This window comes from Haliaeetus leucocephalus, unplaced genomic scaffold (assembly GCF_000737465.1).
Source record: "Haliaeetus leucocephalus isolate CR32 unplaced genomic scaffold, Haliaeetus_leucocephalus-4.0 Scaffold848, whole genome shotgun sequence".
In the NCBI taxonomy this organism is placed as follows: Eukaryota; Metazoa; Chordata; class Aves; order Accipitriformes; family Accipitridae; genus Haliaeetus; species Haliaeetus leucocephalus.
The window spans coordinates 9,483,883-9,502,022 of NW_010973284.1; the positions used below are offsets into that span (position 1 = coordinate 9,483,883).

General features: G+C 49.8%; 1 protein-coding gene across 4 annotated transcripts in view; it reads right to left on the reverse strand.

Annotated features, from left to right (window-relative positions):
• Positions 1-739: 739 nt before the first annotated feature.
• DMAP1 (DNA methyltransferase 1 associated protein 1) overlaps positions 740-18,140 on the reverse strand; it is a 35,841-nt gene continuing 18,440 nt past the window's right edge. For 3 of the 4 annotated variants that reach the window (XM_010582487.1, XM_010582488.1, XM_010582486.1), the window contains 2 exons: positions 9,678-9,750; positions 4,193-7,859 (listed from right to left, as the gene is read on the reverse strand). In XM_010582487.1, coding sequence (XP_010580789.1) covers positions 7,513-7,859; positions 9,678-9,750 — 420 coding nt within the window. In that variant the 3' untranslated portion in view covers positions 4,193-7,512. Of the gene's footprint in view, positions 2,460-4,192; positions 7,860-9,677; positions 9,751-18,140 lie in introns of those variants that run through there. The other variant, XM_010582489.1, reaches the window with a different exon arrangement.

Below are 18,140 nucleotides of genomic sequence, written 5' to 3' on the forward strand. Positions count from 1 at the left end.
GGGCCCCTGACCCCGCTCCCCTCCGACCCCGTCCGGCCTCCCTCGGTTCCCGAGCCGAGGCTTGGCCTCCCCACGTGCCCACGGTCCCCGCGGGCCGTGCCGTGCCCCTCGCGGGTCCCCGCGGACGCTCAGCAGCAGCTGGCTTGTTGCCTGAGAGAGTTGCCGAGCACGTCCCCTCCGGCTGGGTGGGCTCCCAGCCGGCCAGGGTGGTTGGGGGGCAGCCGTGGGGCAGGCTGAGGGCGCACATCCCCCCGGTGTCACCCAGCCCCGGGGCCCTGCTGAATGGAGCCCTCGTCCGGGCGCTGACCTGCAGGGAGGCTGCAGCCCCGGGCCCGTGCGTGCATGGCCTGGAGCGAAGCCGGTGACGGCAGCCAGAAGGGCAATACAGGCACTGAACTTGGCGGTACATGACTGCATGGTGTGTGGTGTTCCAGTTAAACCAACCGATAATGCAAACCCAGCATTTTCATTGTCTAGTTATTCCAATCCTTGCTGTAAATGTGCCACATGAATAAAGTTTGGGGGTAAAGGAGCCCGGGCTGTGCCCATGCATGTGCAAGTGTGTACGGGGAGGGGGGGCAGAGGCGGGGGTGTGCTGCCTGGGTACGTGGGAGCAGGGTGCCCCACCAGTGGAGCTGTGCTCCCTGGGATATGGCACCCCACCTTGTCCATGCTCCCCAAAAAGGCAGACTTCTTCGCTGTGGAAGGGAGGTCCGGGTTCCCTGCTGTTGGGAGCACTGCCCTGCTCTCCGTGGTGCACCCATGGGTGCACCCCAGTGCAGCCTTCTGCCCGGAGCAGGGTGACAGCCACCACCACGTCCCACTGGCATCTGTCACCCCGCCCTGCAGCCTAGCACACCGTACCTGCACGGCCACTACTGCACTTCTGAGTATCTCCGCTACAGGCTGGAGCCAGCGTGGCTCTGCCCAGGGCACTGGAGCACTGCTGCCCAGGCAGCAGAGCCAGCACGAGCGCAGCACCATGATGCGCGGGAGCCATACCCGGCTGTGCAGGAACCGCTACCGCATCCAGGCGCCCAAGGGACCTGCCGTGGTGCCGCCAGGTGACAGGGACACAGCCGTCCAGCTGGCACAGAGTGGGCAGCTCCTGGAGGGAAGGGGCAGCCCCAGCCCACTTGCTCCAAGCAAAGGTCACGGGGGTTTTAATGGCTCCCTCTGTGCAGCCCCAATCAGCTTTATTGACCTATTTTCGATGGAGTCGTCTAATTAGTTTTCTATGAAAACTAAGAACTTGGCCTTTGCCCTTTACTCCTGCAGGCAAGAATGTGACTCAGAGGACGTTGTCACGGCGGATCGATTGCCAGTTACACTTGAAAGGCAGGCAGAGGGGACGCGGGGTGGGCAAGCAGGCAGCGGGGCAGCAGCCCGGAGCAGGGCACACAGCCAGGGCCACCTGCGCCCACAGTAGGCAGTGCACGAATCCAGGCTCCCATTGCTGACTTCAGCGATGCCTCAGCCCCCCCAAGGCCCTGCAAAACACAGGACACAGGGACCAGAGGCCTCTTTCACCATAGACTGAAGCCAGAGGTGTCTGCCTGCCTTGGGTAGAGCAGCAGAACTGGGCCTGATGGAGTGCTGGGGACAACACCAGTGTTGTCCCGGCAGGGGCACCCCCTCACCCAGGCAAGGCAGTGCTTGCAGGCATGGGGCACACAAGAGCTGCCAGAGGAGAGCAGGGCGTGTGGGACGCGGGAGGGAGCTCCCCAGCCTGGCACAAGCAGCACTGCAGCAGCCCAGAACAGGGCCTGGCGGCCCCAAAGGTACCAGGGGCTACAGCAACCCCCACTGCCACCCCATGACCGAGGTGGACTGGCTCAGGGAGAGCCACTGGCAGCCAGGGCTCCCAGTATGGCTAGCAGCACCCAGCCTGCCCAGGGTGGAGGCAAGACATCTCACACCATCTCCTCCTGCTCCGTGCGGGCTCACCAGAGCTAATGATGACTCTGCCCCAGTACAATTGATGGGTTCTGTATTTACAGGGATGCTCAAAAAAATCTGGCATGTAAAAAAAAAAAAAAACCAAAAAACAACCACCAGAACAAACCACAGCTAGCACTAGCAGCCATGGGGCAGCCATGCACGGCCTTGCGTGGAACAGTGGCCGCTGGCAGAGCCCAGCAAGGCCCCGGGGCCACCCTCCAGCACCTGCTGCAGGTGTCTGGAGGTCACACTGCTCTGGAGGTCAGATGAGGCTGGGGCCACGGTGCTGGGCAGAGAATGGCTCCCGCTGTTCTCTGGAGAGCTGTATCATTTGCCCCAGCAAGGCCCCTGTCCTGCCCCATCGCTGCAGGCAGCCAGCTGTCCCTGGGGGCTCTGGGACAGGACGGCACTGACCCTGCACACAGCTCTGCACCTCCTCCTTGCCCAGCGCAGGGGGCTCACGGCTTCTTCACCTTCTTGACGGAGGAGGAGCTGGAGGCCAACTCCCTTCGCTTTCTCTGCTCCAAGAGGGAGGTGGGAAACAAAAGAAAAAGCAGGGTCAACAGGTGAGAGTGCTTGGGTCACACGGAAAACACAACCGCCTGTCCCGGAGTCTGTCCCAGGGCCAGCCACAGGGCTCTGGTACCACAACTGGCAGCGCCCAATGGACCACACTGCCATCTGCCCAGCTGAAGGCAGAGCCAGGTCCTTGCACGATGGGCGGGATGGAGCTAATTCAGCAGAGATTAGGGGCTGGGATAGCACCCTTGCAGGGGATGTCACCTCCCTGACACGGACAAAGCTTTGGGACAGTCATCTTTGCAGTGCAGGGTCTGGGAATGAGCAGGAGAACGGGGCTGAGCTCTGGAACAACCCCGTGGCCCCAGGAGCCCTGACCAAGCAAGCTGGCATGCAACAAGCCCTAAGGAGCAGGGCCTTGAGAAAGGGGCAGAGCAGCTCTGCACTACAGCCAACTGCGCTGGGGATGCTCAGCGTGGGACAGAGCGGAGCTGGGAAATGCTCTTCCACCATCAAAACCTGCCATGAAGCGGCCCAGGAGCAGAGCAGGAGGCTGACAGAGAACTACAGCTCCTCAAAAACACCACGTTTTTTCTGGCAGCGCGCAGATACACCTGAGCGAGACCGGTGGGCTCTGGCGAGCCTCACCCTTCACAGACAAGATTTCAGGGCTGAATCCAGCCATTGGAAAGATGGGGCCATTCGCGCCAAAGGGAGAGCATAACCCTAGCCCCACCGCTGCATTGCGGTGAGACTGTGCTAGGTGCTGCACGGACACTATGGCCAAGACCACAGTGGGTTCAGCACCCAAAGCCGGGCTCTGCGTGCGGGGTGCCCCAGGCATGCCAGAGCCACCAGGTACCCCATGCCGTAGGGCACTGGGTGCCGTAGGGACACGTGGTGCCAAAGCCCTGGGGTCCCCGCTGCACAGCATGAGATCGAGTCCGCTTTCCACACTGCACCACAGGCAGTGGTGGAGGCCAGTGCTGCGGCACCCGCTGCACGGGCACAGTGACTGCAGTCAGGATCCCGCCATGCCCAGCCCTGCAGCCATCCCTGTCCCCAAAGGCCTGCAGAGCCGCTGCCCTGGCTGGCAAGCACCCAGGGGATGGACAAGGCAGCACTGACAGGGTCTCTGAAATGAACCAGGCTTGCCCATCCCTGTTCCTCCAGCCCTGCTGGTCCCGCACGCGTGCAGCAGCACACGTGGTGGGAGGCCCTGCTGCCTCCTCCGGTGGGAAGGCAGCCCCCAGTTCCCGCTGGGCGCTGGGCGAAGGGCAAACAGAGCATGGAATTTGCACGGCTAAAAGTTAAATACAACACACACACGGATTTCGTCAGAGGCCCTGGCACGGCTGCCTTCGCAGGATCCGATTAACAGGGAAATAAAAGGGCCAGAGAACCCACACAGCAGTGTGAACAGATGCCCTATAAAAATCAAATACATGGTAATCAAGGGGACCGAAAGGTACATTTAAAAAAACAAAAACCCACCCTGGAAACAAAGGAGCTGGGCTTTGTGGCTTTCCTGGGAGGGCTGCGGAATTAATGGGGAAGAGCACATGTGTTTGATAATCTTTATATGGCAAAAGACCCATCTTTCAAATATGTCACAAATTCATATTAATCACCTTCCTATTGCCTTCTGTGGCGCAGCTATTCCAGTTGCCTTGGGCAAAATTGGGAACTGTCTGGTTAAAAAAAATGTTTTACATTATAATTTACAAGAGCCTACAAGTCTAGTTTCTTTTAATGGAAAGAACGATTTAAAAAAAAAAAGAGAGGAATATATATACACCCTGGTATATATACACTATATATATATTAAAATATATATATATAAAAGACAGATATTGTAACTCCATCTGGAAAGAGAGAATGTTTGATCTTAACAATGTAACTTCTAGCTTTCAAACAGGCTCAGAAAACAAGAAGTCAGCAGGAGTTCAGATAAAGGAAGCTTAAAAGTCAAATAATTCTGACTCTGAACCCGAGACTTCTTAGACTCAAGGTCCTTTCCTTTACCCATTAATGGGCTGACTTGTGAGCTCAGGAACAAAGTGCTGCAATGTGAGGATTTCTGAGAGTCACTCATTACAGATCACTGAGTGGAGTCTGAGTTGCGGAAATCAAAGGATCTAATCTGGAGTAACTGGCTGAACTTCTGCTTGGAACTAATTTGTTCCGAGTTCGGCTCACCTTTCACCTCCCGAAGGCCCCGAGTAAAGTCCCTACCGGGGTCAGCAGCAGACGGCACTGGGGGGATCCCAGCTCGGCTTTAATGGTCAGCGATGAGCACTGCAGCCCCCAGGAAAGGGTGGACAGGCAGCCAGGGTAGGAGGGAAGCAGTGGACACAGCAGGCCAGAATGGTGCCAGGCTTCCCGCTGCCCCATGGGGTCTCACTGCTGAGAGAGGCAGACACCTCTCCTAACCTGGGCTAAAACACCCTGCTGAAAAGTCCCCCATCCCCGCTGCATGCCAAGGGGGATGGTGGCAGCCAGCTGTTGCCACAACCAGTATCTCAAGACCCTGGTGTGCCTTTGCCCATCCATTCCAATTCCTGGAAAGGAATCCAGGCATGCCAGGCAGGGCTCGGGAGTCAGGACTCCTAGTCCGATTCCTGGCTTTGCCACTCACTCCCTCCAACATCTGGAGCAAGATACTTCTCTCCAGGGAAACAAATCTGGCTTCAGGGGGAGCAGCTGGTTTGGAGGCTGAACTAATCCATGCTTAATCCAACATGTGGAGTGCCATGGACGGGCAGTGCTAGACAGCACAAAGGGATTCTCCAACTCAGAGGAATTTGAAGCAGGGAGATTAAATGATTCCCCCAAGGGCCCCTAGCAGCTCAGTGGCAAAGCACACTCTTGAACTCGGGAGTTCAAGGCTGGCGTGGCAGGGTTAAACCGCTGAAGCAGCCTCGGTGAGGGGAAGGGCAAGGTGTCACCCACAAGTGCCCACCACCAGGGCTGTAGGAGGCGAGGGAGGGAAAGGCCACTACAAAGCACTACTGCGCTTGCTCTGCAGAGAGCTGCTTGTTTGCACTACCAATATTGCTACCCCTGCTGCAAGCGGCCCAGCGTGGGGGAAAAATGCTGTGCTTGCAGAGGCAGGCTGCTTTCTCAGCGCTGTGTCCTGGGCCCACTGCCTCCCACACTGTCCCCATCACACCAGGGCCTGGGACAGCTCAGGGTTATCGCTGTGCAGGGTGGGGACACATGCATGCACCCTACCAGCCGAATAGACAGTGACTGCCCCAGCCACCCCCCTTCTCAGAGCTGACCCCAGCCCACTGATCTTCCAGAGGCCCATTTTAGCCATGATGCTGAGCAAGAGGCACTGGGGCTGCTCCTGCCAGCTCTGGGCAGGGTAGGGAGCATCACCAACACACAGACTCCACTCAGCTCAGCTCATCCTTGGAAAAGCCAGTTGAGGGCCGCACGCTGCTGGTCTCTCCCACCACCACATTGCCCAGAACTGCAGGAAAGGTTCAGGGCAAGCACAGTGCCAGGCCCTGCCTGACTCTTCAAACATACCTGAGCCAGGCAGAACATGGTACAGCAGCCTCATTCCCCTTCTCTCCAAGATACCCCTCCAGCTGGGATGTAATTTTTCCCCCCCTCAAAAGGTAGCATAAAATGGTCACAGTGTGAATGTGCTTGACCTTTTGTCTTGGACTAATCTAATTGTGTCGTCTTTGTGTAATCAGCCGGTAAAGGTCAGTGCTGTATTTAACATGGGGGCCCTTTAGGTACTGAATTTGCCTTGCAGTGAATTAACTTGATTATATTTCTTTCAAATATGTCAGAGACCAGGTCAGTTTAACCCTTTCTGTGCTGCCTGGGCCCACCCCTTTGTTTCCAATTCCAGGAGGTGGCACTGAGGAACAACGTGGTCAGAAACACACACATGGGCTCCCTCTTCCTGCAGCCACTGCCACCACCATCACCACCACCTCTCCCACCTTCCCAACAAGCAAAGTCTCAAGGGAGAGCAAGTGTGTTTTGAATCAGCCCAGAAAGTTTGCAAACCAAGACACTCCAGACCCACAGGGAGGGGTGAGATGTCAGATTGAATGCAGTAGGGGAAAAAAAAATTCAGAAGACTCCTTTGCAAACATGAACCTGTCTCAGTGGAACGCTTCCTTATGACTCCATACTGTCACAATCAAATAGGACATTACTCAAGTCCAGATTAACGTGTCGCCTCTGCCACTGACAGATAAGATGTTCTCAATATCCTGCAATACATTATACATTTCAGAAAGTAAAGGTCTGTGCCGCTACCGGGAGCAGTATGTCTGAGGCGTCGGGGATGCCACTGTGTGGAGACGGGCAGCTTTTATCAGGCAGTTCAGCTCAGCTGTGCCAGGGGACTGCACAGAGGGGAAAGCAACGTCAGCTGATCCCCAGGCTTACCCTTGGTCCTGAGGCAGTTGTGAGGGGCTCGGCAGCCTGCTCTCATGGAGGCAGGAAGGAGAGGCTGGTGATTGGCATCCTGCAGAGGTACATGCACAGGACATTGTCACAGGGCTTGCAGTGGAAGAACCCCTAGGTCTGGCTTTCCTTTCCCGGCACTGGAAATAGGGTATAAAAAACACCCCTTTGCTCTTCAAACACCTCTCTCCTTCCCAAGCCTCCTGCTCCAGGCAGGGCTACTGCCTGACTCCAGGGACTTGGGTAGGTCATGGCTCATCATCTGAAGGCTGCTTTCCCCACTCACTTCCCTCTGCCGAGCAACCCTTATGGGGCTGTGTCTAGAAGGAAAATGCCTCAGGCCCGCAGCTGTACTGACATCACTGTTGCTGCCCTAGTGCAAGCTCTCGTCACCCAAAGCCTTGCTGCTTTGGTCCACGGTGGCACCCACGTCAAGCCATCTGCCTGCATGCAGGATATAGAAAGCCCTGCTGACCCCACCTATAGCACCAAGAACACTGTCCAGCACAGGAGACAGCCCAGAGAGCAGCACTGGGACTTGGGGGGAACAGGCGTGCTGTGCTCCCTTGGACGTGCACACCTGGAGGGAGAGCAGGGCAGCATCCCCAGCGCTTGTCAGGGCATCTGTGTCGGAGACCTGAGTGCTCCCTGTTCTGCCCCCCCAACCTTCCTTCTCACCGAGTTGGGGGTCAGTGGTGCTCCTACTACATCAATGATCTGGTCCTTGGCATCTCCCTTGCTCTCCTCGATGCTGAGCCCTGCCTGGCCATCTGGATGGGTGCCTTCCACACTGAGGGGGCCAATACTACCAGCTTTGGCCAGGGCCTCATAGCGGTGCCGTAACATCTGCAGCTCATATTCGCAGTTGGCAAAGGCTTGCTTCAGCTCATACAGCAGCACCAGGTCACTCCGTAGCTCGTTGAACATCTGCACGATCTCCTCTGTGGGCATAGGGTTGAGATCTAGGGAGAAAAAGGGCCTCTGTTAAACACGCAGACCCGGAACCCTGCAACAGAAGATCCCTAGAAAGCTCCTGGCTGCCCATTCCCTCCCACAAAGATATGCCAGGAGCCTCACTGCCATCACATGGCTCATTAGCAATCGGCATCCCTAAGGGCTGGAGACCTGAATTTCCAGGCTATCCTTCAGCTCTGGCCAAGGACTAAGGGTGAACCTGCAAAGTCCAGGGCTCAGCAAGTGAAGGATGATGGAAGATGCAGATCAGACCAGACAACTGAACTACCCACCAGGTCATACGAAGGGAGCTCAGTCTTGGGAGCAAGTCCTCACACACTGCTGCAGAGGACAGAAGAGCTCCTGCTGTTCCCTACACCTTCACCAACAAGGGGTGGACGGGCTGAGCTCCCTCACCTCTCTTGTTGCTCCTCCCAGGGTAGGACTGAGGCAGAGAATTGCTCTGCTGCTGTGTTACAGACATGTTTTAATGCAGACCTGAACTGCTTGTAGCAGGGGCTGGCAGATACCTCCACACACCATGCATTCTGCTGCTGCCCATCTCACACACACACACACAGAGCCAGGAAGAGCTGCATGTTTTGGAGGAGAAAAGGATGAAGGTCTGCGCATTTGTCCTGATATACAGCAGCGGCCCACACAAAGGCCAGGTGTGTTTCTGCACTCTAAGGCACAGCAGGACTGGAGCACCAGGAAGCCCTCAAGATACGTGTGTTTTGTAAGGCAGGAGTGGGGAGTCAGGAACCCCTCCTTACCCTCATGGAAAGTGAGCTCTAAGAAGCACTCACATCCTTCCCCAAGGCTTCCCTAGCAAGCAAAGACAGTAACTCCCTTAGTTTTAAAGCAGAAAGGGGAAACCACCCTGGCTGAGCCACTTTCACCAGCCACAGGAGGCCTTCAGAACTGCACACACTCTCGGAGACAACATATCAAGCCATAAACCAGTTGGCCAAAAAAACTAACAGGAGTTAACAGAAGTCAGTGCTGGGAGCAGGCTCAGTCATCTCTTATAAATCACCGATAAGGCTTCTTTTTTTTTTAATTCTTCTTTTCTTTTTCTACTTTTAAAAATCCCCCCAGCCACAGTGGGGGGAAAAGGAATCATCAGGTGTCTAATCAAGGGGCACTGCATGCTGGGACCTGTAGTACCTACAAACTGTACCCTCTGCATGGAGGGCAGCAGCTAGCCATGGGCTGCACTTCTTCCCCTCTAGCTATGAGCGGGTACTGTACATGTTAAGTGAACCCTTCTTTCTGCTGCTAAGACACTGGAGTTCAAGAGTGAGGGATGTGTGTTTACTCGCCTTTCAGCAGAGATGCTCCAGATTTTCACACAGCATGCAACCTATAAAGGGGGGATGAACAGTCCCAGACGCATTTTGGACTTGCCACCGTGAGCAGTAAATTAAGAGGAAACGAAGCTTGAAAGCAAGACAGGGCAGCCCTGAACAATGCGCGTGCCGTGGTCACTAACACACTTAGAAGTACCTCTCCTAGCAAGGCTGAGATTTGCCTTCCTAATACTGTGCTGCCTCTCTTGATGGTTGAAAAGGCCCAAACAAGAGAGAAACAAAGGCTCTTTTAAAACATTTTTCTACTGGGAGGAAAAAAAAAAAACCCTGTGCATCTTGTTCTGGCTTTTACCCTCTCTTTTTTTTTTTTAAAACACATAAAATATTTTAAAAACCATTCACATACTGTTATTCAAGAAACTGGCTGTATTACTAGGGGAAAAAATAGCCCATCTCGAGAACAAAGGCTAGCTCTGTGTGTCTCTTTCTCTCTCTCGTGCCCCCTTTACTCACCTACTCCGAGTTCCATCAGCATCTGCTCCAGGGCTTTAATCTTCTTCTGTCCCACCGAGCTTGGCAGTTTCATCTGGAACACAAAGGTAACAGAGCCACACAGCTCAGAGATAGCCCTCACTCACAGCCGTCTAGTTCAAAAGGCAAGAGAGCTTTTCTTTTTATAGTGCAGGGGGAACAAAAAAAGAAAGGGAGAGAAAGGAAAATCAAGTGGTAAGAGAGGGAGACAGGGGCTGAAAGTTTTCAGACTAGGTCCGAGGGCAGGTATTGAAAAGCCTGGTCGTGAGGGCTTTTATTTTCTCTCTCGTGTGTGTGCAAGACACGCTGTTTTACAGTTTCCATGTGTCACTGAATTAACAACAAAAGTTCTTCTTGGCTTCAAACCCTCTCCCGCGGTGCCCAGCCCATCAAAGGGCTCATTTACACAGTGGCTAATGTGCAATGCTGCCCTACTTTATTCGCTTTAGCCGGCCTGATTAGACTCATGCGCTAACAGACTCACTTCTCCTTTTACCTGCTGAGCCCCAGACCTGTGGGATTCATTTACAGAGCAGGCTTTATAACAAAGGGGAGAGACAGAGAGAGCACAGTTACTTGACTGGCGGAAGTGTGAACACACATTTACATCGGAGCTAAGGGGCTAGGTGAGAGAGGAAGCATCAGATGTGAGCTATGAAAGGGAATCTGAGCTGGCCAGGAGAGGAAGAATGCATACACTTAGCAGGGTCCTTCCTCTGCATTCATTTGGGCTCTAGCAGGAGTCCTAGCTGCTCAGACCAAGCATTTATTAGATTACAAGCAGCACAAACGCTGTTGGCACAATATGGCAGGGCGAACAGGTTTCCAAGCCCTGTGTATATATCCAAGAACGAATAAAAGCACTTTCCTTCCTCAGCAATGCTAGAAGACAGACCAGGAAATAAACGATTCTCAACACCACAGTGTCAAACACCTCACTGCACACAGTCATAGGCTGTCCCTCCATATCCAGCCCTGGGAAGGTAAGCTCACATCTCCATCCAGGGATCACGAGCACCAGCCCAAGCTGCCCAGCAGGCCACTGAATAGCCAAGAGGTGAGAGCATCCTGCACACCACCTACTGATCAGTGGCCCCAGCTTTGGCCAAACCAACCGTAAGCCTGCAACACCGGGCTGGGAATGACCTGAAGGAAGAGCCATTCTTTACTCCACCTTAAAACTGGCCTCTGAGGTGAGCTCACTGGAAGGTCCCATGGTCACCTCACTTCCCATAAGCCACAGGTTGAAGTTCCCCAAAACAGACAGCCCAATGTCAATCTCCCAAATTAGGCCCATCTTTTCCACAGTGTTCACTGCCCCAACACAAAAATGACAACAAGAGACACCATCTGGAACTTCTTAATTCCTCTGAAGGCAGGAGCACTGCATGTACATACCCAAATAGCGAAAATGCTAACCTTAACTCAGCTATGGCTGAATATGTCCCATCAGCAGCTCCACAATCCCAATGCAGGACCTGCTGGGAAAACCTGCCTTCTCCACCACATCATTTCAGCCAAAAAAACAGAGTATGGACGCCACAGAGCACCCCAGGGGAATGGGCCTTTCACAATATATGCTAAGAAGTGCCTAGTCCTTTTGCTAGGTATTACCACTACAATTAAGACTCCAGCAAAGGACCAAGAGGACTATCAGGGTAGGATTTCTAGGAAACCAACCTGATCTGGAGAATCCAAAAGGAGCGCTAAGGAAAAAGGAAAACCCGCCCTTATGCAAACAGCCAGCACAGGTTAAGGACTAGAGGACATCTCTGTCCTTTTTTATACCCTGAGGGTCTTTGGCTTAGAGCTGGGGTTTCTGCATAGCAGTGAATGTCATACTTCAGAGACTGAATCTTTACAGTTGACCACAAAATGATTGTTTTAGCAGAAGAAAGACTGCCAAAGGTATCAGGTATTTGGAATTCAGTCAAGTCTTTGGTCCAAAGTCTTAACTTGAGCAGAACTTTACTAAAATAGGTTTTCCCAGGAGCTCTGCTGCACAGACTACCTGCACAGGCTCTGCTGAAAAGCAGAAGGAAAGGGTAGAGCCCTAAGATAAGGCAGCCCAGAGCACTGCGACAGGAGATGGTTCTGTTTATTTGGTGGGTGCCGTGCTAGCAGCGGGATGGCAAGGAAGGAAAGGTCACTTAGCACAGCTCAGCAGGAGACAGAATGGTTAGCCTGGAGCATCAGGAAAACATTCCCAAGAGCAAGACCCCTTGGTCCAGAGAACTGTTCTGCCCCACAAGGAATCACACAGAACATTTAAGATGGGCAATGTACCCAGCTCTGCCTCAGCTGGGGGATGTATGAGCTGACCTAGTCCGGCTATGCTATCCTTAACTTGTACGACACAAAGAGTTAACAGAGCCCAACATATCCTCATTGAAGAGCTCTGGACACACAATACTTATGTGATTATCACAGCGCTGAAAGTCTGTCTTCAGCCCTGCCCCTAACACCGACATCACGGTCTTTCTAGCTGAAGGGAGGATTCCCTTCTGTTAAACACTAGCTGGCAAAAGCATGCTGGACTTCAAGCCAGCTTCAGGAATAATGGACAAGAAATAGGAAAAGTTCATGTTTGGCTAGGCTAGGTGGACGGACAGGAGGTCTTGGTTTGTTGGTTAGAGGAAGAGCACAAGCTTTTCTCCTGGGAGACTTCCACTAGCTCAGGGAACTACGGGCAATACAAACAATTAACCTGGCAAAGCCTTCAACTGTGATGCTGTGTATGTCCTGCTCACATCCCACAGGAGTCTGGTCAACGAATACCAAGCCAAGGTCTTCACTGACACTCCTGAAGATTAGAGGATGGAGCAGGGAGAGGCAGGACAAATTAATTTAACTTCAAAAAAAGGAACACTAGAGATGCTCAGGAGTAGGGCTGTGAGTTTAGTTTAAAAACACATCAATTAAGCTTCCTTTTAATTCAGGCAGGAGGATCTGGCCTGCAAACAGGAAGGCTTCATTGGTTTCTCAAAGCAAGAGTATATTTTAATTTTACCATCATTAAGAAAATGTTATGATTTATGTGGCTGCTGTCGGACTAATATCTTTAGAATTTAGCTGGCTAAGCCAATTCATCTCTAAGACTGATGAAGGCTGATTGCTCTCTATGCAAAATGTATTAAAACTAAATGAGCAGTCTATTACTCAAATGCTGCTGATAATCTGTTAGCCAGGGTCCGTTAGCTGGGCTGCCTTGTTGCAGGAGAGAAGCCCTCATGCCCTGTACAACTCTGATAAGCCCAAGCTTACTTCAGCAAGCCCTTCTTTGTTTTGGTACATGTCCAGAGATAGACCAGAGTGCTGGAAGTGGTATATCACCTGCGCTCTTTCCTGCGGCATAAGGCAATCCACAGGGACCACAGGTCCCAGCCAATGGCAGAGAACAGCTCTCTGGCTCAAGATGCATGCGCTGGGATATGTGGTTTCTGCAGGCCATATCTCTGTGTTAATGAAAACACCACTCAGGGCAATCTCGTTGCTTACACCACAGCTCCTGGGATGTTCTTGGTGTTGTCATGGATCGAGTCCTTTGCAGGGGCTGAGGAAAATTATGTTCCTCGGAGAACTCCAGTGAGCAACCACAGCTTCCGAGGTGAATGGCATTTGCCCTTTTCTCTCCTTCCTTATACTAGACTATTATTGTTATTTATTATCTTTAAAGTCCCCATATAATAATAATACCTGGGAAACAGATTGCTCCCGTCAGAAAACTGATTAGCCGGGATTTTTGAGGTTACTATATTTTGGATGCTCTTCTCCTTTGACAGCCTCTCCCTACAGCCCTCTTTGCAACACCAGCCTGTGCTTATAATTACACCAACGTCGCCTTTGATTTAAGGACTGTAATCCTTTGTCCTTGCTATAAACAACCTGCATTAAACACATGAACTGCGTGTACCAAGAGAAAAATAAATAAAGAGCTACAGAAAATTGTGTGAATCAACACCGTGAAGCCACAATACCAGAGCTTACCTATGCAGAGGAGCCTTGCCTGATCCTGGGATACACAGCCTCTGCTGGCATGCACTTGGCCTGAGAAGCACAGAGTACACCCATACTGACCTGGTCTGCTCTCCCCTGAAGGAGGAGGGCATTGCTCAGGAATTGGGCCATGCAGCTTAAATAGATGAACAGAGCATCCACTGCACTTTCACAGCAGGGACTGAGAGATTGGGGGGTGGCCCTGAGCAGTTCGATTTCTACAGAGGGTCTCACTGCAGAGTACCCTTGAGGTTTTGAATGATACAGGATTTTTATTTAATGTTCAAGACATTCCGCCAACAAAACCTTGCTAATTCACACTAATGACTAGGAGACCTACTGCAAATTAATTGCTAATTGGCAAAATTCATTAAATGAACAAACATGATAAGAAATAACTGTAGTACAGCCTCCCCAAACAGACTTGGTTCATTTATTTTTGTGCACTATTCAGTTTTCATGATTTATGCTAATACTTTTAAGCATAGTTGTAAATGTATTTGAGTATATTTTGGAGAAGTAATGAAGACTAAGTAATAGCAGAGCTTGCAACACAGTCCCCTGTTATGTCTTATAGCATCACCACCTGGCAGGTAGAGACTGTCAGAGAGATCTGCACTAGGAATGGAAAAGGTCTGCAGAATCTACAGACACATTCAGCTAGGTCCCACATGTGATTACATCTATGTGGTCATCTTAAATGTCCTGCTCTCAATTTATCGCTTTCTTCATAAATGCTCCATTTTTGGTGCTCACAACTTTAAAAAAAAAAAAAAAAAAATCCCACTTTTGTGCTGAAACCTTTTGTTTGGTCTATCACCAAAATACAAGTTTTTTTAAATTAATCAACTGTTATTTGGATATTTCACATGTACCCTCCCTGACGCTGCACTTCATTTTAATTCAATTTTAAGACAACCTTTTTCTTAAACTCAACCTTCCCCAACCCTAAACAATATGACTGTCCTAAAGCCATTAATCCTAAAAGCTCTACACCATCTGACCTGTGTCTGTACAGCCATAAGCTGTGGTTTTATGCACCAGCACCAGTATTGTTGTTCAGGATTATAATACAGCTCACTGACATTGAAAACTACCTTCTTCATGGATTTCAGCAGCAACAAAACTTTCTCATTAGGCATTTTCTTCATGGATATCTTTAGACTACTGAATTGCTTAGTGGGTTTCCGGGAAGGAGTGCTAAAGTTTCAGATGAATAATGTTTTTTGCATTTTCTGGCTTAAGATGGGGAAAGAAGGTCAACGTTTCCCCGGCTGCATGGCTCTACTCTGCAGGAGTGGAGGCTCTCCGCTCCTGCAAGTTTTAAGACTCAAGGAAGGAAAGAACCATATTAAGTACTTTAGCCTTAGAGCTCTGGAATTTAAAAAAACCCAACAGAGAAATTCAATTTCAGATATGAACGTGCACATTTCTGGAAATCGGAAGTGCTTAACTGCTCAGAACTAAAGTGCTACAATGGAAGGCAGATGGGCAATTGCAATGTATCTATGCAAAAGTTAGAAAAGTTTGAAATTGCACAGGTATTCTCTGCCTCAATGAATATACATGCTTCACCCCGCCCCAGCTTACAGCCATGGACCCCGTGTCTTACGTCAGTGCCTGCTGATCTGCCAGAATAAGATTTAGGACAGATAAAAATAAAGAGTCATACTGCTATGCCATCTCTACTATGCTATGTAACACATTCAACACACGGTAATCACTGGGATGGCACATGACCATCAACTTGCTCCATCAATTAGGCTTAATGCTAAATAAACCAATCTTTTAAGAAGAAAATATTTCTATATTAACTTACGTAAATGGTTATTTCTGAGGGTTTTTTGGACTTAAGTTAGACATACCTCACAAATTACCAAATCAATTGTGCAAAAATATAAGTTCTGTATTTGAATCCTCCTAGTAAATTAAACCAGTTTTACTTGTTAGAGAAATATACCTAGTGAAAGCTTTGTCAAGGATGAGGGAGGCCAACAGATTCCAGAGAAGCACAGCACACTCAGGTATATGGCAAAGTAGCAGCTCACTGATCCTATAAACATTAATGCCTCGTTATGCATGTATAGCACTGATTCAAGGGGTAAAGCTAAGAGATACTACCTAAAGAAACTGAAGGTCCTGGAGCATCAATGTCCCAGAGTGATGGGTTTTCACCAGTGCAGGTAACAAGGTCTTCAGGGTTTTTACTCTCTCCCACGCTTTCCCCCCTAGGAAGGGGGTACAGATTGCTTTGACCCAGCACAAGTGGCCTAAAATGAGAATGACTTGGAATCCACACAAATAATGCCTGATAACCTGGAAAAAGTCAGCTTTCTACAGGAAGTGTTTGTGTAGGGAAAAATAGTAAAATACATGGTGCAGAAGAATGAACTGCGCAGGACATTTTTAGTGGAGGGTGTTTTATGTCAAAAGCACGTTACCAGTATGACAACATACTATTTTGCTTTAGGAGATCTGCAGATTTCCAGAGTCCTACCCCTGCCTCTCACTACAGGCAAGGAAACCAAGCTGAGACCTGTAGAGGTGGCTGCAGGCAATGGAAATGGCTGCAGCCTCTGAGCTGCATCTGACTGAAACAAATCAAGAACACAGAAGAGTGTGCTACAATCACAGGGAGGGCCCTAAGGTAGGCCACAGGAGAAGGAACTCCTAGGACAGTTTCACATAGTACAAGAACATCATGTAAACTTCCAGATCAGACACAAATCCAAGAAATTGTAGCAGAACATGCATCTAGTCTTGAATTGATGTTGCCTTTCTCTTAAATAATTTAATTGAAACTACACTTACACAAATACAAAAAAACACACTGACTAATTACACTCCAATCATTATATTGGTTACGCTAATGAAAGAAAAAAGTAATATATATGGTGCTCTGCACAAATTACATACAATCAGATTACCTGATGAATGACACCTAAGACTGTGTTACTATGGGCACACAAAGGTAGCAAAAGCTTCTCAAATCGGTCCAGGACTGGCAGACAAAGGTCTCCGAGGCCTCATACTGCACAGACACTGTTTGGTACCTGACAATTCAACAGAAGTAGCAACACAGAGCGTCCTTTCCAGAACTACAACTTATTTTAAAAGACCCCATTACTGTACCTAGAGTGCTCTCTTTATACCCGAGAGCCTACTAAGGCTTTGGTCCAGATGCTTTCCCACACCAAAGAGCTCCATGAAAAAGGTGACAGATGCATTTTCTTTCAGCAATTTAACATTAACTGCCTTTCAGTTTAGCTAAGAATGAGAACGGAGGAAGAGAAGTGTTGGATTCACCTTCTCTGGTTCATCCAAGATTTTGCATCCGTTGCTGTTCTCTTTAAAAATAAATACTCCAATATTTTCATCTTCTTTCATTCTCTACAGGCAGGAGTTTGATTAGGAAATGCACCAGCACTCTCTTGGCCCTAATTAAAGGGCATGTAATACAACAAATAGATGGCAATGCCACAACATGAATTTGATCCAGCCTGCATCATTTGTTCATAACTTTTATTCACAGAAATGAGACTCCTACTTTCCTTCCACACCTCTGTCAGGCTCCCCATGGAAATTACTCTCATCCACTGTCTTGTAGAGTGCAAAACATAAAACTTCGCTAATGAAAAATTGCTAGCAGAAGCAACAAGCACATCTCAGCTAACTAATCCATGGGATGTTCAGATCTGGAAACATAAACTTTCCTACCTAATAAGGGTGTGCTGATCTCCATCAGATTGATGCCAGAATGCCTTGGAGTGCAATCAATACAAAACAAATAAATTATTAATTGCTCCAAGTAATTAAATTTATCAAATCCAAATAAAAATAACTGATATTTTATGGAACTGCTTCCAAAGCTGAACCTCTGAAGGGACAGTATTGATCACAGGAGGACAGACAGATGTTTCACATGTTCACAGCCGATGAGGTCTGGGTTTGCATTAATGACAAGGAAGGAACAGAGCCAACAGCCTCCAATGCAGAGTAAACAGGCAGCGTGCTTGGCCATTTAATTGCGGGTCAGATCAAATATGGAGAATAAACATGTCTAAACACATACATACAACCCCATCTTCCTCTAGAAATATCATTCACCTTGGAGCTGTAGTAAGCACTCAGTTCCCACTCCAAGAAAATAAAATGGAAGAGAACTCACACACATACATTCCCCCTGCAACCACAGTAAATTCTTACTCATTAATCAGTGCTAAAAAAAATGCTCAGCAGGCTAGTAAATATTTAAAAGCTGGTGAGTGTGAATATTTGAATCAATGGGTAGTACAGCTGTACTTGTAATTTTCCTTTCTCTACTTCTTTTTCAATTGGGCCGACTAGTAAATTGTCTACAAGATCCCAGTTAGCAGATGGAGTCTGGCTGCTGGCTGGAAGCCTTTTCTGAGGGGAGGTGGCCGGCTTTGAATGACGAAGCTGGAGCAT